Here is a 20,518-nt window from a genome sequence, read left to right as displayed (position 1 = left end):
CAACAAGCCATCCCGAATGTTGCACTTAGAGGGACCATCATTTGTGTTGCAACATTACAACGACGTAAAGCACACCTAGAGGCTATATAAGAGCTATGTGACCAATGAGGAGAGGGATGGGGTGGTGTGTCAGATGACATGGCCTCCACAATCAGCCAACTTCAACTCAAATGAGATGGTTTGGGATGAGTGGGACCACAGAGTGAAGGCTAAGCAGCCAAAAAGTGCTCAGCATCTCTAGAAACTTCTTGAAGACTGCCTGTCAGCACAATTTTATAATGTGAAGTAACATGGCTGTAATGCAGGCTAAACTGATACCTTTGGTGATGAAATTCGCTTTGTTGTCCTTCTTTAATCACCATGTAAAGTTTTCTGCTAATTATATTTCTGTGCACAGGGGTCGGACTGTGCACTGGGTCTTCTCCTGCCATGAATAACCTGCGTTTCGCTGTTTAGCGATCAGGTTAATCTTTTTTTTTTATTGATAGATCGGGCGGTTCTGAACGCGGCGATAACAAATATGTGTAGGTTTGATTTTTTTTTTATTGATTTATTTTGAAAGGGGCGAAAAGGGGGGTGATTTAAACTCTTATATTTTTTTCACATTTTTTTAACTTTTTTTCTTTTTTTTTTCTTTAAATTTTTGCCATGCTTCAATAGCCTCCATAGGAGGCTAGAAGCTGGCACAACGCGATCGGCACTGCTACATTACAGCGATCATCAGATCGCTGCTATGCAGAAGAAATGCAGGTGTGCTGTGAGCGCCGACCACAGGGTGGCGCTCACAGCAGGCCGGCATCAGTAACCATAGAGGTCTCTATGGTTACAATGCAGAAGCATCGCTGACCCCCGATCATGTGACGGGGGTCGGCGATGCGCTTGGTTAAATGCCGCTGTCAGCGTTTGACAGCAGCATTTAACAAGTTAATAGCGGCGGGTGGATCGCGATTTCACCCGCCGCTATTGCGGGCACATGTCAGCTGTACAAAACAGCTGACATGTCCCGGCTTTGATGCGGGCTCACCACCGGAGCCCTGCATGAAAGCGCGGTATCTGACCTCAGTCGTACTATCCCGTCCGAGGTCAGAAAGAGGTTAAAAATCTAGGGTTTGTTTCTCCTGTATTTCTTTATTTTTTGATTGCATGTTTGTCCCTTAGGTGGTTTTATTGCCTTCAGTCTGAATCTACAAAGTACAATTTGCAAGAACAATAAGGAAAACCATTGCATGAACTGGTGTGACCAAACTTTTGACCAGTTCAGACTTTATGTTTATGAATGCATATATATTCATAAAGTCAGAATTGGTCCACAAAATTGGACATACCTGTTCATGCAATGGATTTCCATGTTGATATTGGGGGGGGGGGAGAAAATAAATATATATATGTGGAACTAATCATAGCGGCAGAAGCACAAGCACTAAGTGCCAGATCCATAGAAGCAGGACTCTACCACACAAGACAAGACCCAAGGTGCAGACTATGCAAAGAAACCTCAGAAACCGTCCAACACATAGTGGCAGGATGCAAAATGCAAGCAGGAACAGCGTATACCCAACGCCACAACCAAGTAGCGCAGATTGTATACAGGAACATCTGCACAGCATATGGACTAAGTCCAGGTGGGAGACCCCAGAGAAAGTGGTGGAGAATGAAAGGGATAAAATCCTGTGGGACTTCAAGATCCAGATGGATAAGCAGGTGTTTGGTTACCAACCTGACATTATGATAGTAGACAAGGATCAGAAGACAGCAATGATAATAGATGTGTCAGTGCCAAGTGACAGCAACATCAGAAAGAAGGAATATGAGAAGCAAGAGAAATACCAGGGCCTCAAAGGAGAACTGAATAAGATGTGGAAGGTGAAGGCAACAGTGATTCTAGCGGTGTTAGGAGCACTTAGAACAGTGACCCCTAAGTTGGAAGAATGTCTACAACAGATCCCAGGAGCAACATCTGAGCTCTCAGTCCAGAAAAGCGCAATGCTGGGAACAGCTAAGATGCTGCGCAGAACCCTCAAACTCCCGGGCCTCTGGTAGAGGACCCGAGAATGAGAAAGGACAACAAAGGTGAGAAGGAGGTTTTTTTAATCATATATATATATATATATATATATATATATATATATATATATATATATAGCAGAATTTCTGGACTATATGGTAAAGTTAACATCAAAGGAGTGTTACTGTACATGGAGAAGCCTACAATCGAGCCTTGGGCGGAAGCATTTACCATTGGCCGATCAGCATCCTTCACCAGTCCATCGGTGGCTTCTTGTTCTTGTGCAGTGACTGAGTCCAGTGAACATTCATTAGTGTTATCGTTTGTTTGCTCTGTAATATAAAGGGGTTAGTGTATATACACAGCCAGACAAGTCTCAGAGGGTGAGAAGTTAGATGTGTACCTTAATCCAATAACTTTATTAATAATATATGCAATGCTGTATAAAAGTATCAGAATGCAAACACTGCAAAGAAAACTCAACTCCGTGTTGGGGATTCTTTGGTTGGTTTCTAACATTGGACCCAGTGCTACAAGACCACACTGCTAACCACATAGCCATTGTGCTACCATTCAAGAATTAGCAGTAAGAAAGCGTTCAGATACTGAATAACATTTTCGTTAGAGGAGAACTGCCTGCTCTGGGGCAGTCAATGTGGACCATCCAAAGCAGCGATGTAGAATGGCTGACAGCTCACCTTGTAGGGAGTCAGGACATGACTGCTCGGCTATATCAGAAGTACTGCTACAGCGGGTAAGCTCCGGGGGCTCCTGACAGCCAACCCCTCCAGATTCATAGCCGGCTTCCTGTGGCTGATGCATTTCATCCACTTCTAATGAGTATTTAAAAAAAAAAAAAAAAAAAGGTAAACTTAAATAGTATTGTATATTATGAATATTGTTTAAAAGACAGTTTGTCAAGACGACAAACTAGTGAGGTGGCTGTATTGGTCTTAGTACAACAATAAAATTGAGAACTACTTTGTAATAATCCGAAATGTCAGCACTGAGAAATCAAATCTAGCTTTAAAGCCCCATACAAAGATTCTGGAAGTGCTTTGGGGGCATGTGGATGCACCTGGACTATGGTGAGTGTCCATCTCCGCACTTTAAAGCCAATTTGGACCTGGTTTCATTTCAATTTCTATTCTTGTGCTAGGACCTACACAGTGATCTCTCTAGCTTCAATGGTAAAATCATCCTCACTACTGAACTGATTGCTTTATATGTCACCGTTATTCCCTCCAAACCTGTAAACTGTGCCTTCATCCTGCTTGTACAGGAGCCCCCCTGATCACTGCTGGGAGCCCCTGCAGACAGCAAATACTGGTGCAAGGGCTGGCAGATGTTATTACTGGATGCGGTCACCTCCATGTTATTATATGCCCTAACAGTAAGAAATAATATCAGATCTGAAGCAAACACCACCGTGTACATTAATCAAATCTAGATCCAGGATTATCGTTTTTGTCAAGCTGACAACCAAACCCTTTAAAACCTTACATTAGAAAGTGCATATATCTGTTATAAATATTCCATAATTTCATATAGTTTATTACTAATTAGAGTAGTAAATTATAGAAGACTTTAATGAAGACAACGAGAAAACAAGGAGCTACAAGCATCTAAATCAGTCCAGATTGGAGAGAAGGAAAGATAGCGTTAGACTGGAAGGTAAAAGAAGATGGAAAACCTAACACGGCAGAGCAGGGAAAATGAATAAGGGAGAGATAGATACAGTACCTGAAAGTTTCTGAGAGCAAGAAGCATAAGAGATACCAGGTAAGAGAGAGCTCACAGTGTGGAGGAGATGTGGGACGCTTTTAGCAGCTGGCAAAGCCTCATAGAGATGAACACAGTTGCTGATAGACTGACTTCTCTTGGCTTTAGAGAAGAGTAGAGGGAATAAGAAAAAGTGTCAAATAATGCCCATCACCCAAGAGATCCAAAACTGTAACATCCAACATAGGAACTCTACAAGAGTTCAGTACCAGAACCGAGGAGACCAAATGTGAACTCGTTGGGAAACAATGAGGGATTAAGTGCTTGTCTTCATAGCGGAGTCTTCAGGGTGATGTTTTGATGTGTAAAGTCAAACAAAACCATGGATGATGAAGGCATATGAAAATCTGACCACTGAGCAACGATAGGAAAGATGGAGTGTGTGTGTGTGTGTGTGTGTGTGTGTAAGGGGGGTGGTCAATGACTGTCTGCAGTGGTACAGAAGCCAAGCACGGCAGATCGGAGAGGGAGGAATGTTGGGAAATCACTCAACCAAAGGCGATATCTATATCTTTTGTGTGTACCAAAATATCAATGGAATATATTTGCACTACAATGTATGAAAATTTCTGGTGTAAATGATTGTGAGTCTGTCTGACCCCACATGGCACTATCCCGTTTACTAAGCTATTTTGAAAGAAAGTGCCAGAAAAGGCAAAAAAAAAAAGAGACTACACAAATAAGGCGCACCCAATTTACGTCTAATAACTTTTTAATAATTACCTGTGGCTTTTTGCCGCACCATGTTCCTCGCCTTCTCCACACCAGGAGCCCCTGAGGTAGTAGCACTGCGGAATCTCATTGGCTCATGAGCATCGGGATGATTTCTCCAACTCAAAGAGAAAGACCTGCCAACGGCAGCCCCCTTCTGAGGATCAGCGTAGCAACCTACGACAAGTATACGGAAGACCATGAAAAGGTCTTGTTGGAGTAACCTAATGCAAGAAGCACAGAACTCCTGACCTTTTAGAAATGAGCTAAAATAGAATATTCTAATCATCTGTGTGTGCAAATAGTCTCTTCAGACAGGACGAAGACAGGAGCTCTAGTGCTTCCTACTGGAAGTAGCAATCCTAAAACTCACTATCGACCTTTAAAGGCCTTCGCCACGATTTAGGATAAGGCCGGGGTCACAATTGCGAGTTCAAAGCGAAAAACTCGTGCGAGTCTCTCACATCAAGTCCCAGCACTGCCACCGGCACTCGGGACCGGAGCATGATGTTAGAAATACATGCAACCGCAAACTCCGGGCCCGAGTGCCGGCGGCAGTGCCAGGTATTGATGCGCGAGTTTCTCACAATGAACTCGCAAGTGTGACCATGGCCTAAGCCATCAAACCAAAAACTTCATTTGCAAACAAGTGCTTAGCAGTGCAAAGCAGGTGAACAGCTTCAATTGTAATCTTGTGAGCAGGACCCACTTCTCGAAGTATCTGTTAAATTATGTGTTTACTCTGCTTTGTCTTTATTGTAGGTGTAAAGTACTGGGGAATGTTGGTGGTATAGCAATAAACATTATTATTATCGCTTGCTTAGCTGGGTGAGAAGCTCTGACAGGGAAGTCTAAGGATAAAGTATCTCCTTTTGGAGATTGCCAAGTCGGTGTAAGGAGACTTGTAGGCCATGCTGATACTATCATTCACCATAAAACTGAATTTTGCTAAATAAATATTCAAATTGCCTCTTCTGAGAAAAAGAGGACGTAAACTCTATAGCGCCACCTGTTGGAAGTAGCGATCCTACAAGTCACAATCAACGCCTTAACGAGTCATGCAATATGACTTAGGATTAAAGCCAAATCAGTATCTCAATTCGCAGACACGGTGTTTCGGGCTGTTGGCCCTCGTCAGTGCGAAGCATGAGAACTGATTTGGCTAGGTGAGAGGCTCTGGACTGGGGTCTAAGGGGTATCGTTTCTCCTTATGGAGAGTGACATACCATCTCTGGCTTGTCAAGGTAAGGAGGCTTATTCGCCGTGCAATGCTCCTCTGGGAAATTAAATATTCAAATTGCCTCTTCTGAGAAAAAGAGGACTTGAACTCTATAGCTAAATAGCCATTAGGTGTCATTATTTTGTCTGCTGTATAGGCGAACACTAATATATGAATGAGATATTTACATCTTGAAGTTTAAAGGTGTTGTCCATCCCCCATCCAAAATACAAAAAATTGAAACATCTCAAATTAATGATATAAATAAATTATGCCGGGTGCCCTGGCCGTAGGTTCAACCGCTCCACTTCCAGTCCAAAGCTCGTCACAACGGTAACATTTTATTTTCTGGGAAAATGCACTTTTCCACCTCTATGATGCTGCCCAAATATAAAAAGGCAGCATGACACAAGGGAATAAAAAAATAAAATGCCTGCAGAGGTCAGAGCAAGCACTCTCAGGGTGACCGGTGAGATTTGATGTGTCTCACTTAACCATGTTGAGAACTTCCCACCTGTCATGACTGCTCCGGGAGAGGAGAAAGGCTGCAGTGTGGCATTGCCAGAGCCGTGATGAGCATATTGGACCTACTACAGGTAATGGGGGAATACCGTCAATCTCCTTACTCCCAGATACCTGCAGTAGGTCCAGCTGCGGCCATGATCTTCACGGCTGTAGTGCTCCTACACGATAGCGCTCCTCCTCTCGGTGCACTATTTTCACTAAGTGATGGGAGTGAGGAGTTCTTAGTGTCTTCAAGTCTTACCAAATCACACTGAAAATGCCTTCTTTGACACTCTCTGTGGGCACTGGCTTTCTATTTCACCTCATTGATACTGTTGGGCAGCTTCATAGAGAACACAAATGCCTAAGAGAAGAGTCTGTTTTCATCTCCTTGTATAAGGGGAAATTAGCATATTAGGAGCCCTAAACTTCAGGGGGCCAAATCTCAGCAATGAAGAGGAAAACTTTTTAATCATGGCTTCATCCCCTTTATAAGTGAGCTTCACAGTTTAAAATAAAAAAATGTAGTGAAAAGGTCCTGACTTTGGCGGTAATAGTTTTCTATGGTCCATCCTACATGACTTACCCTTTCCCCTCTGTTTCTTCTCCTTCTGCTCACTCAGTTTGTCTAAGGGTAAGCTGGTCATGTCCAGTCCATACACAGTCCGTGCTAGCACCGCGGTGAGGGAGTCCATGATCTTGGACCACTCACTGATGAGCTCTTCCCAGTCGGTGAGGGAGGACAGAACGCTCAGCAGCTCATCCCATAGTTCCCGAGAAATAAAAACACTCAGATTGGCTCTGATCCACGCTACAATGAGTGTCTAAGACAAGAAAAAGGTTGTTATTGGGACAGTACTAAAAAAAAAAAAAACACACCCTAATTAGAGAGAACCGTGCTAATGAAACACGGACATAGCTAATGGAGACACGGGTATTTTATAGAGGTGTGCAACAAGAAGACTGTAACAGACCTAATACTACAGGATACTTAAAGGGGTTGACTAAAAAAGAAAATTGTGCAGTCACTCCATGACTGAAGACTGCTGAACGGCGCTGGTGTACAAAGCACACAGTCAAGATTCCCTTGTATGCTCCATGCGAGTCAGCATGTAACCGCAAGTATGCAAATCACATTTCTGGTGACCTGACCGCCCACTTGCATGGGGAATCATGAGATGGTTAGCACCTTATCTGAGCACTTACACAACTGTTAAGGAGTGCAGCTCATGTAGTAAACACAACGCAAATCGTAGAACTCACCCGGAATAAGACCCCAGCAAGATCCTGAGAGAACAAATCCTTTTTTGAGGGATCCTTTGGTTTCTGAACTACGGCTTCTGTTATTCGTAGTAAGATCTGTAACATCTGCTCCCTGTGGAATGTAAAAATGGAAGGGAAACACTGAAAAGCCACAAACACAAATCTTTAATAATAAACGTCATAAAAAAGGGGACAAATCCACTTTCCCCTCCCGGTTTCAATCTGTTCATGTAAATACTACAGATCCAGAGCTCGCTCTACATGGGAGGACTACACAATCTGAAAGCATTGCACATGGTAAGAGTGCATCTATTGAAAGAGAAAAGTTTAACTACATTTTTAGGAGTCTGGAAAAAAAAAAAAAAGGTCTGAAGAAAATTGGCTGCATACTGGAATATGTGAACAAAATAATAATAAAAAAGTACCCAGATAGGAAAATGTTGGATTTTCGGTCTGTAGAATTGGCTCAGGGATACCATTTAGTATCTGCAAAAAGCCACATCTTGGAAGCGTATAAAAGCCTGATAACTTGGCATGGCTAGGTGGTAAATAGCTTTATTGCTCTGCGGATTTCTAACGTGTCCTTTTGATGAGAATGGTCTAATTCCAAAAACGTGGCACGTCCTCCTCCGCCATCAGCAGAATTAAATGACATTAGAAGAAACCGCAGAAGGATCTGTAACCAGCCAATAACTGAACGGTTCATGGCGAAACGTAACTGCTCTAATTAGACTGTGGATAACACAGATATGCCCAAGTTACAGAACAGAGGAAACAACACCGTTGTGTATTCACCAATGATTAACTACGAGGCCTGACAATTATAAAAAGGGTAGTAATGGCACAAACTCCAAAAACTAGGTCCTATCACTACAGACAAGATCGCCACGTACCAATAATGCGGCTTATCAGATTAGGACACCTAGTGATCTAGCAGCCATGATAAAGAAAATGTGCCGTGATTTTTATTTTTGTCATTTCACCAAATTGTTATGTTAAACTAGACACACAATGTAATAGTGGCTGCATAGTAAAACAAAAAATGGTTTTTTGTTTGTTTTTTTATTTCACCTCTTCGTTGCAAAGATAAGAACACAAAGTATTTTGCACCCAATGACAAAAAACAACAAACAACAAAAAACAAAAAGAGTCAAGTTCAACTGGATTAAACCAGACACTTTCACTGGTGGCATGCACATCTTCTCCCTGTATGGTGACCAATGATAAGCAGGCAGCAACACTCAAGAAAAGAACAGACCCCCATTGTAGCTCATAACATGCTTCTCAGCTTGTGAGATGTAGAATGGCTCTGATCTCCTGGTCTAACCTCCTGCATGAGTCAGTGTGTGGAAGGAGGGAGTGCAGCTGAGCTTAGCAGTGTCACATTACACAGATCCGTCCTCTATTAAGGTGGCCTATGTATTATTCTAAAACTGTTCAACCCAGAAGATTAATGTTCAAGATTTTTATCCCATAGTCTCTAGTGCACAAATAATCTTTGCAGGGAAGAACGTTCAGACTAATCGCGCATCTTTTGTCTGATGAAACTGAAAACGTATGGTCAGTATGTACGACAGTAGAAACATGTGTATGATCATTTGCCAGGCGGTTGTTCAACCGTCAATCTATTTCTACGTATTGTAAATGGTCTAGTTAGATACATTTTCCTGAAAAAAACATTTTTTTGGCACTAGTTAGCCATCAAAGATTTCTGGGAGTGCTCCAACTTGCCATCAGGGGAAAAAAAAAAGAAAGGGGATGTTGTATTTCAACAAGCCTAATCCTTATAATCTAGAAGGAATAAGCCAACAGAGAAGACAGTCAGAAGCTTACTTTTCTCTCCCCATTCAGAACACATGCACGCTTGGCCACAACATCCACGATTAGTGTTCAGCTACAGTAAGACATTTAACAAACTGCTCTCAGTAAGAATACGCTTTTGCTTCTCTGTTGTCAGCCTCGCTGGTCATCAGAAGTAGCAACAGTGCACGATGTAGAAAACACAAAATCGAGAAGCAAGAACATCTAAAATGCAGAAATGTGTGTTCCTTGTTCAAAAAACCCACAAAACTAAGATTTCATATAGAGTTTCTCTGGGAAGCATCTCTAGCTTATAGGCAAAACCAATCATCAGCATTACAAGCCTTGGCGTAGGAGGAAAGGGGCTGACGGGCAGCCAGGAGCCGCACCACCGACATACAGGTTTCAATTTGATTGGTAATGGCCATATGACAGAGGAAAAGCAAAGTTACAGCATTTACTCACAGAACTGGGGGGCAGCCAATAATAATCAAATTGAAAACCATAGGGGTAAACGCACAAGGCGATTAACAAATCGGTGAATTCCACTACTAGTAAAGTATATGTATATGCTTGTATATTGAAAAAAGTATATTTTTGCAACTGCATATTAATGTGTGGGTTTTTTTTAAATGGCAAGTCCAAACAGTGCAGCTGGATAAACGATGCAGCGTAGCCGAAAACCGCAGCGGCACCTGTCAGCTGATTAAGGCCGGTTTCACATTAGCGTTTTGAGGAGTTGCGGAGGGCTGCGGACTTCCTCTGTGAAGTCCCGCCCTCGGCCGCACCTCCACCGCTAACAACAGGCAGCATAAATCAGAGCCTGGTGATTGTTTATTGAGCAAATTTTAAAAATCCTGTTTTTTGGCTGAGCTGTAGCCCATAGGCCCCAGCTGATCATTGTCTCTGTACCTTCTCTCTGGAATAACAGTGGTTGTAATAGGATTGGCTTTTGTAATGTTTCTTCACAATTGCACTCCTGTACCCCAGAGGAGTACAAAACATGTCAATTCTTTTCATTCAGCAGTTGGTACCCTAAGGGTATGTACCCACGGTCAGTAAACACTGCGGATTAGACGCTGTGTACAGCCGCAGAGCCCAATCCGCAGCGGCCAGATGTTACAGCATAGTGGATGGGATTTGAAGAAATCGCATCTCCACTAAGCGTGCACTGACGCCTCCGGCTTCCCTGCATATACGCACATGCGCTGCGTCTTTCTAGACCGCAGCATGTCTAGTTATCTTGTGGAGACGCTCAGTCTCTGCAACATAAACCGGTTGTTACTTACCGGTAATAGGATTTTACAGAGTCCACAACAGCACCCATTACGAGAGTTGATGCGCCCACCATCAGGACAGGAACCTACAGGTAAAAAGGGGCGGCCCCCCTCGCCTCTCCAGTTTGTGTTCCAGAGTACAAGAGATACCGCCATTGAATTAGTACATGATAACATGATAATTATTCCTTAAACAACACTAAATACCATCACCCCTACAGAGTGAAATCTGAAAAGCACACCTTCCAAAGAGTGCAGGAAACCAGTGATTAACTACAGGGGGGAATGAGCGAGTGCTGTCGTGGACTCTGTAAAATCCTATTACCGGTAACAACCGGTTTTCCTATCGCCACGACAGCACCCATTACGCGAGACTTTCAGAGACTATTTATCTGGGAGGGACCACAGCACTAAGTACTGAACGCCCAAAGTCTAGGCTGGAATTGGCTGATAGATCAAGGCGGTAGTGTTTATAAAAGGTGGAAGGAGATGACCACGTTGCTGCCTTACATATCATATCAATGGGAACATCCGCCTTCTCCGCCCAGGATGAGCCCATAGCTCGAGTGGAGTGGACCTTGATGCCTTTTGGTGGTGTTTCCCCCTTGGCAGAATAGGCAAGACGTATCGCATCCTTGATCCATCTGGCGACAGAACTTTTTGTGACACTCGAACCTCTCTTTTGATTCTGGAAAGAAACAAACAGAGCCCTACTCTGCCTCCAGCTTTGTGCCCTATTAAAATATTCTAATACTGCTCTTTTAAAATCTAGAGTATGACATTTCTGCTCTTCTGCTGTAACTGGATTATCGCAAAAGGATGGTAAATATATCTCCTGGCTCCTATGAAACCTAGAAGCTACCTTTAGTAAGTATGCTGGGTCTGGTTTCAAAACAATTTTATCCTGAAAGACCATTAGATAAGGAGGATCCACTGATAACGCTTGGATATCACTAATCCGTCTAGCAGAAGTTAAAGCTAACAAAAGAGCTGTCTTTAGGGTTAGAATCGTAATTGAGGCAGAATCTAATGGCTCGAAAGGGGGTTGTGTTAACGCATCTAACACCAAGTTTAGATCCCACGGCGGCAATCTAGCAATATGAACTGGGTTACTACGCTTAGTAGCTTTAATAAACCTAGAAATCCATCTATTTCCCGCCACATTGCTGTTATATAGGGCTCCTAAAGCTGACACTTGAACCCTAAGAGTATTAACTGCCAAACCCAATTCCCGGCCTTTCTGCAAGAATTCCAGGATAGCCGGAATTGGAGCATGGTCTGTTAGGGGATGCTGATGAAATGCAAGAAATTTTTCCAGACCTTAGAATAAATTTTTGTCGTAACCTTCTTTCGGCTATTTAACAAAGTAGATATTAAGGCTTCTGAAAATCCTCTCCGTTTTAGTAACTCCCTCTCAAATTCCACACCATCAAATGAAAACCCTCCATATTGGGATGACGAAATGGACCTTGAGAAAGGAGCCCCGGACTCACAGGTAACACCCAAGGATCGGTTACTGACATCGCTCTGAGTAGAGAAAACTATGGTCTCCTGGGCCAGAAGGGGGCAATTAGAATTACTCTCGCCTTCTCCTCCCTGATCTTCCTGAGAACTAGAGGAATCAAGCACATTGGGGGAAACGCATATGCTAGAGGGAAATCCCAACGGACTTGAAGGGAGTCTACTACACATGGTCTGTCTGTCACCTGAAGCAATGCAAACTTCCTGACCTGCCTGTTTCTCCTTGTAGCAAACAGATCTATAACTGGTAATCCCCAGAGCCTGACTATTTGTTTGAATATTTGCCGGTCCAGCGACCATTCCCCCTGGTGTAGGCAATGTTGGCTGAGATAGTCTGCTTCCACATTGAGCTCCCCTTTTATGTGAACTGCTGAAAGGGAAAGGAAGTGACCTTCGGCTAAAGTGAGTATCTCTGCAGTGGTGGACAATAGAGATTGTGATCTTGTCCCCCCTTGATGGTTGAGGTTGGCCACTACTGTCATATTGTCGGTCTGCACCTGTACATGTGAACCCCGCAGGGACGGTAGCAAGTGAAGGAGCGCACATCTGACTGCAGCGAGTTCTTTCAAGTTTGAAGAACTTTGGGATTCTATGACTGACCACCGCCATTGGGCCATAACGTCCCCCATGTGAACTCTCCAACCAATTGGGCTGGCATCTGTCATGACTACGTTGTCCGGTATGATTCCCCATTGAACCCCCTTTGACAAATGGTACATGTCCAGCCACCACTTTAGGTCGTAAAGAGTAGCAGTCGATAGCCTGAGTTTCCCATTTAGGTGGCTTTGAAGTTTTCTTTCTGCCTCGAGTATCTTGAATTGCAGTACACGAGTATGGGATTAAGCCCACTGAACAGCCGGTATACATGATGTCAATGACCCCAGGAGGGACATTGCGTCTCTTAATGTTAGATCTGGATTTTTTCTCACTGCCCTGACTTTGTGAATAATCCTTTGTTTTTTGTCTTCTGGCAGAAAACATGACTGATCCTCCGAGTTTAAAAGAATACCGAGGAAAACTTGACACGTTGAGGGTTCTAGTTTTGATTTCTTTAGGTTGATCAACCAACCAAGGTCCTGCAGAGATGATATTATACAGTTTAAGCGGGCCTTACATTGGATAACTGAATTTCCAACTATCAGGAAATCGTTTAAGTAGGGTATAACGAGGGTATCCTTTTCTCTGACATGGGCAATTACTTCCGCAATTATCTTAGTAAATACCCTCGGGGCCATGGACAGGCCAAAAGGCATTGCCGCAAACTGAAAATGCCTAACCTGATCGTTTAGCTGCACCGCCATCCTGAGGAACTGCCGGTGATCCTTGTAAATGGCTAGATGGTAGTACGCATCTTTTAGATCCAGCACAGACATGTAACACCTGGGAAAAAGAAGTTTAGTTGTCGACCTAACGGACTCCATCTTAAAGGCACGATATTGTAGAAATGTATTTAATTTTCGCAAATTTATGATGGTTCTAAAGGATACATCAGGCTTGGAAATCAAAAATAGAGGAGAGTAAAACCCCTCCCTTTCTTGATCCTGTGGAACTTCTACAATAACTTGCTTTTTCCTTAACTGCTGAATTTCTATTTCTAGGGCCTGCTGTTGGTCCGAAGAATTAAGAGTAGTCAATACATAATGACTTGGAGGTATTTTCCGAAATTCCAATTTCAACCCTGATGCAACTATACCTAAGATCCAGCTACTGGATGTTATCTTGGCCCATTGGTTAAAGAAATATTTTAATCTACCACCCACTGGGAGATCAGTTTCATCTATAGTTGCGTCTGCGTCTTGATGATGAAGAGCCACCGAAGTATGCACCTTTTTTCTTTTGCTCCGTCGGTTCCCAATCTCGGTCTGAACGAAACCTCCGGAAAGGCATTCGTCTTCTGAAGGCATTTCTGAAAGTAGGATTAAATACCTTAGGAAATCCCTTTCTCCTATCCTCTGCCTTTGCAAGGATATCATCCAGCACAGGGCCAAATAGATACTCATCCCTGCATGGAATAGTACACAATTTTTCTCTAGCTTGAGCATCACCTTTCCAGGTTATAAGCCAGAGAGCTCGCCGGCCAGCATTCGAAAGACCTGCCGATCTGGCTGCCAACTTCAAAGAGTCTACCGATGCATCCGCCAAGTACGCTACCCCTTCACGGATTTGAGATAGAGAGTCTAGCAGTTTATCTCTAGGAACCTTAGCTTTAAGCTGGTCCTCCAGCTGACTTACCCAGACCATAATAGATCTGGCAGTACAGGTACTGGCAATTGCAGGCTTAAATGCTCCAGATGACGATTCCCAAACCTTCTTTAAGAACATGTCCGCTTTTCTGTCAGATGGGTCTTTAAGAAGGCCTACATCTTCCAGTGGTAGAGTGGCTGACTTTGATGTGGAAGCCACAGCTGCGTCCACTTTAGGGACTTTTACCCACTCAGACAAAAGTTCATCATCAAAGGGGTATCTCCTTTTTGCGGATGATGGTAAAAACCCCTTATCCTGTTTATCCCATTCACGCCTAACAAGATCTTTAACTGTGTCTACCACCGGGAAGGATTTGCGATTTCTCTGACATAACCCTGCAAACATAATATCTTGGGTGGATCTAGGTTCCTTATTATCTGCGACTCCCATGGTCGTGCGAACCGCCTTTACTAACGCATCCATATTTTCTACAGAGAAGCATGATCTTCCCTCCTCATCCGAGGAGGATGGTGATGAAGAGTCTGAACATTCACCCTCCTGTAGAGATAGGCTGGAATCAGACGATAAGCCCATACTAGGTTTTTCATGCCGTCTGCTTTTAAGGGAACATTTAATTTCTTCCCTGATAACCGCTCTTAAGTCCGATGTACGGAGGGGAGCTTCTTCCTCTAAAGTACGGCAAATACACGCCTGACACTGCTTTTTAACATAGCTATCTGGCAAGGGTACTGTGCATAATTCACACTGCTTGTGTTTGGTTTTTGTTGTTTTTTTAACCTATAACAAAGCACAAGAAACAGAACAAATCAGCTACCAGGTGTAGATCACACACTCGCCAAAGGCTGATCAAGGGAGTACCGGTTCCGGAGGAGGTGAATTGCCACGTGACGCTGGGGTGTTTGAACTCTGCCGCCCTCCGTACCACACCGCTGCTGCTTCTTGAACGGCTACTACCGCTCTTTCTGTGCTGCTCGGGCACCTCCACCTGAAGGTGCTCTGCGTCCCCCACAGAGGACATCTCGCTGCACACTGCTCACCTGCTGCGGCTCTGTTTTAAGAAATGCTGCATGCCTCCTCCTGTCCTCCCCCGGAAGTACCGCAACTACTTCCGGGTCACGAGCGCTTTATCTTCCCGGGATGAGCGCCTGAGCAGCGCCGCGCTCACGCGACCCAGGGCGGCATTCCCCGGCCCCTGGGATCGCGCCATCCTTATGCCCAGTCGAGGGGGGGTCTGCGCCAGTGCCCCCCTCTTTGCCGTTCTCGCAGAGACTGCGCAGAGGCTGATGAACCTGGGTGACTTTTCAACCTGCAGGCTCCCGTGCAGGAAAGGAACCCAAAACTAGAGAGGCGAGGAGGACCGCCCCTTTTTAACCTGTAGGTTCCTGTCCTGATGGTGGGCAGATCCCCTCTCTCGTAATGGGTGCTGTCATGGTGATAGGAAAATATCACCGTAATATGTATTGGATGCAATGATTCCGTATGGTTCAATGAACACATGCGGAATCACAGCGCGTACAAAAGCCGGCAGCGCTTTAGACGGAGTTGACATGTGCTACGTCCAAAGCGCTGCCAATACTGACCGTGGAAACATACCCTACGTGTGACATTTTAAGGGATTGAGAGATTTTACTCTTAAAAAAAAAAAAAGGCACTAATTAGGTAAAAAAGAATTTTTAACTTGGGCAAAATTCATCATCTCGAATGTGCAATTTTGAAGAAATGGTAACAAAGAGCACAGGTAATTAAAGTAAATGTCTCTTCAAATAAATTGCAAATTATGAATTAGCCCCTTAGTGTTTCTGGCGTGATGGTTAGTACATCGTACATTGCCCACAACTCAACTATGGGGAAAAGATTGCATGGATGATGTCTGCATGAGAAAACTATCAATTCCTGGTCTGCTGATCATCACGATGCTACTGAACACCCCGTGATGCTGGTAATTTACCATGTCCTTTTATCCATCACAAGATCCATGATCATCCGCCTATAGATGCTTAGCACAGATTTGCAGGCCTCCACTTGCTCCTCCAGCAGCGTAGGAACCTCCGGACACGGCTCCAGCAGGAACACATTGGCGGAGTTGGTCAAGAACACCTGAGCAGAAATAAGGTTTAGAATTGCATGTTATAAGACCTTGTATAATAGCGGTATTACATTACAACTTAACGTCTCTCTCCCACTTCCCCCACATTACATCTGCTTGTGGTTACTAGCCTGAAGTTTCACCACGGACAATACAAATGTGTTTCCTCACACCCTGGATATGTGGTAAGACAGGTTACCTAACAGGATACCGGTAAAACAGTACTGAAAGGAAATCTTAGCTTAAACATAAAAAATTAACTCCTAAAATCACGAATTTGTACATAATTGCAATGGTTCCGGAGTGTGCAGAGGGCTCTGGAGCAGATCGCTTCGCAAAAAACAATGGATGCCGGCCGTGTTACACCACCGCATCTATGTCTACTAGAAGTGGACGGAGCTAAGCTCCATTTGCTGCTGTTAACCATTTAAATGCCGCAGTCAAGCTCTGACAGCAGCGTTTAAATATATCATGTGGCGATGCTCGCAACTACCACCACTAGCACAATGAGAAAATGTCTCACATGCAGCGGGGAGTTCACCGTGAGACATTTCTCACTCTGCGAGATGTCACTGAGCTGTTCTGGCAAAAGATCATTCCTCAGTGGTTTTCAGCCTGGATTGTTGCATCTTGGCATTGTCCAGGTGGAAAACTGTTTATTCACCGACATGGATTACGGCATAGGACAGAAAGTCGGACAAGTGAGGGATATGGTTGTTTTTTGTTTTTGTTTTTTTTTTTTTTACAGGAGATGCTGGCTTCAGTGGAATTGGGCATAAGGTGAGTATAACTGTGTTTGTTATTTTTCAAATAAAAAAAAATTATACTTGCTGTGTGTTTATTTATAATATAACTACAGAATTAGCAATGGATATTCATCTTATAGACACCTCTCCATTACTAAGCCGTGGACTTGATGTCATCGGACAATACAAAAGTGACAACAATCCCACAAATATTAACCGCACTTGCCACCGCCACAGGGCAATGGGAAGAGCCAGGCAAAGCGCCAGAATTGGCGAATCTAATAGATGTGCCTTTTCTGGGCAGTTGTGGGCTTCTATTTTTAGGTTGGAAGGGTCAATAACCATGTCCCCTTACCAGACTGAGAATAACCTCTACCAGCCCCCGGATATCTACTTTAGCTTGGCTGGTTGTCAAAAATGGGGGGGGACCCCACAGAGTTTTTTTTGTTTTTTTTTTAATTTATTTAAATAATTAAAAAATACGGCATGGGGACCCCTCTATTCTTGATAACAGTCTTGCTAAAGCTGACAGCTGAGAGGTGCAGCCCGCAGCTGTGAATATTGCCTGGCTGGTTATCAAAAATACAGGAGAACCCCCACAGTTTTTTTTTTTTTTTACTTAATTAGAGCGCAGGCACCGGTTGATGAACACTCCCATCAGTTGCTGCCTGCTCTCACTGTTATTAGCGGCAGCAGGCGTAGGCTGCAGGGATTACTAGTCACATCAGCCGATGACAGTGACCGGAGGTAAACTTTTTACCTCCGATCACAGCTACAGGCTCAAGCTGTCATTTCACAGCATGGGAACCATGGATGTCTGACCAGCGGCAATGATTTTACTGACAATCAGAAGCTGTGTTTGCGCGCTGTCATGCACTGGATTGTTTGTGCCCCCCATTGAAGTAAATTGGGTCTGGGTACTGTTCCAGTACCCCAATTTTTTTTTTTTTTAATTTTTTTTAACTGTACGGCCAAACCTGCCAGACCCCAACATCCGGAGGTCCGCCCACCTCTACTCCCAGTATCACTCTGCTCTCTCACACACACCGGGTCCCAGGATCACCACAACCACACACACATACGGTCCCAGTATCACTCCACTCTTGCTAACTCCGCACGAGTAATACTACATCCATCCAGCAAGGGGAGCCAACCGCTGATGAATGCAGGGAGACCTGACAGCAATGCAGATTCGTATGCGAGAACCCATTCACCTGCCAACTCTATTGTTTAGAGTGTGATACGTGCGATTCTTTTAGGGGGGTGCTTTCTTTTGGGGGTGAACCGATAGAAAAAAAATAACTGCAAAAATGGAAATAAAATTAAAATACTGTATATATTTATCCAGGTTAAAAACAAGAATGTATTCATCGCTATACCTCATTTGTAAATACCGTAGATCTGTAACCTTTTTACATGTACCGTATACTTGTACAGCAACTGTCTGGATAGATTATATATAGATAGATAGATAGATAGATAGATAGATAGATAGATAGATAGATAGATAGATAGATATATTGATATATATACATACACAGTACAGACCAAGAGTTTGGACACACCTTCTCTTTTAAAGATTTTTCTGTATTTTCATGACAATGAAAATTGTAAATTCACACTGAAGGCATCAAAACTATGAATTAACACATGTGGAATTATATACTTGACAAAAAAGCGTGAAACAACTGAAAATATGTCTTATATTCTAGGTTCTTCAAAGTAGTCACCTTTTGCTTTGATGACTGCTTTGCACACTCTTGGCATTCTCTTGATGAGCTTCAAGAGGTAGTCACCGGGAATGGTTTTCACTTCACAGGTGTGCCATGTCAGGTTTAATAAGTGGGATTTCTTGCCTTATAAATGGGGTTGAGACCATCAGTTGTGTTGTGCAGAAGTCTGGTGGATACACAGCTGATAGTCCTACTGAATAGACTGTTAGAAATTGTATTATGGCAAGAAAAAAGCAGCAAAGTAAAGAAAATTGAGTGGCCATCATTACTTTAAGAAATGAAGGTCAGTCAGTCCGAAAAATTGGGAAACCTTTGAAAGGGTCTCCAAGTGCAGTTGCAAAAACCATCAAGCGCTACAAAGAAACTGGCTCACATGAGGACTGCCCCAGGAAAGGAAGACCAAGAGTCACCTCTGCTTCTGAGGATAAGTTTATCCGAGTCACCAGCCTCAGAAATCGCAGGTTAACAGCAGCTCAGATTAGAGACCAGGTCAATGCCACACAGAGTTCTAGCAGCAGACACAGCTCTACAATAACTGTTAAGAGGAGACTTTGTGCAGCAGGCCTTCATGGTAAAATAGCTGCTAGGAAACCACTGCTAAGGACAGGCAACAAGCAAAAGAGACTTGTTTGGGCTAAAGAACACAAGGAATGGACATTAGACTAGTGAAAATCTGTGCTTTGGTCTGAGGAGTCCAAATTTGAGATCTTTGGTTCCAACCACCTTGTCTCTGTGCGACGCAGAAAAGGTGAAAGGATGGACTCTACATGCGTCGTTCCCACCGTGAAGCATAGAGGAGGAGGTGTGATAGTGTGGGGGTGCTTTGCTGGTGACACTGTTGGGGATTTATTCAAAATTGAAGGCATACTGCACCAGCATGGCTACCACAGCATCTTGCAGCGGCATGCTTTTCCATCCGGTTTGCGTTTAGTTGGACCATAATTTATTTTTTAATAGGACTATGACCCCAAACACACTTCCAGGCTGTGTAAGGGCTATCTGACCAAGAAGAAGAGTGATGGGGTGCTACGCCAGATGACCTGGCCTCCACAGTCACCAGACCTGATCCCAATCGAGATGGTTTAGGTTGAGCTGGACCGCAGAGTGAAGGCAAAAGGGCCAACAAGTGCTAAGCATCTCTGGGAACTCCTTCAAGATTGTTGGAAGACCATTCCTGGTGACTACCTCTTGAAGGTCATCAAGAGAATGTCAAGAGTGTGCAAAGCAGTCATCAAAGCAAAAGGTGGCTACTTTGAAGAACCTAGAATATAAGACATTTTCAGTTGTTTCACACTTTTTTGTCAAGTATATAATTCCACATGTGTTAATTCATAGTTTTGATGCCTTCAGTGTGAATGTACAATTTTCATAGTCATGAAAATACAGAAAAATCTATAAATGAGAAGGTGTGTCCAAACTTAGTCTGGTGTGTGTGTGTGTTTGTGTGTGTGTGTGTGTGTGTGTGTGTGTGTGTGTGTGTGTGTGTGTGTGTGTGTGTGTGTGTGTGTGTATATATATATATATATATATATATATATATATATATATATATATATATATATATATATATATATATATATATATATATATATATATATATATATATTATTTTTTTTGTACTAATTTTACTTTTCTTGCCGTATAGGCATCCAGCATTTAATGTGGT

The 20,518-nt window shown here is 43.4% G+C and overlaps 2 protein-coding genes across 4 annotated transcripts in view; one reads left to right on the top strand and one right to left on the bottom strand.

The window, feature by feature from the left end:
* RALGAPA2 (Ral GTPase activating protein catalytic subunit alpha 2) overlaps positions 1 to 20,518 on the bottom strand; it is a 331,873-nt gene that overhangs the window by 223,902 nt on the left and 87,453 nt on the right. For 2 of the 3 annotated variants that reach the window (XM_077282788.1, XM_077282790.1), the window contains exons 13-19: positions 16,236 to 16,384; positions 7,485 to 7,596; positions 6,808 to 7,045; positions 4,511 to 4,675; positions 3,749 to 3,889; positions 2,704 to 2,838; positions 2,237 to 2,337 (exon numbers count right to left, since the gene is read on the bottom strand). In XM_077282788.1, the coding sequence (XP_077138903.1) occupies positions 2,237 to 2,337; positions 2,704 to 2,838; positions 3,749 to 3,889; positions 4,511 to 4,675; positions 6,808 to 7,045; positions 7,485 to 7,596; positions 16,236 to 16,384 (1,041 nt within the window). The remainder of the gene's footprint in view (positions 1 to 2,236; positions 2,338 to 2,703; positions 2,839 to 3,748; positions 3,890 to 4,510; positions 4,676 to 6,807; positions 7,046 to 7,484; positions 7,597 to 16,235; positions 16,385 to 20,518) is intronic. The other variant, XM_077282789.1, reaches the window with a different exon arrangement.
* LOC143804564 (uncharacterized) lies at positions 558 to 2,628 on the top strand. The gene is made up of 2 exons (XM_077282791.1): positions 558 to 1,234; positions 1,297 to 2,628. Exon 2 carries the CDS (start codon positions 1,483 to 1,485, stop codon positions 2,038 to 2,040), a length of 558 nt encoding a protein of 185 aa, XP_077138906.1. The 5' UTR covers positions 558 to 1,234; positions 1,297 to 1,482; the 3' UTR covers positions 2,041 to 2,628.

Source organism: Ranitomeya variabilis, chromosome 2, assembly GCF_051348905.1.
Source record: "Ranitomeya variabilis isolate aRanVar5 chromosome 2, aRanVar5.hap1, whole genome shotgun sequence".
Lineage (NCBI taxonomy): Eukaryota > Metazoa > Chordata > Amphibia > Anura > Dendrobatidae > Ranitomeya > Ranitomeya variabilis.
This window is presented reverse-complemented; position numbering and strand designations above follow the sequence as displayed.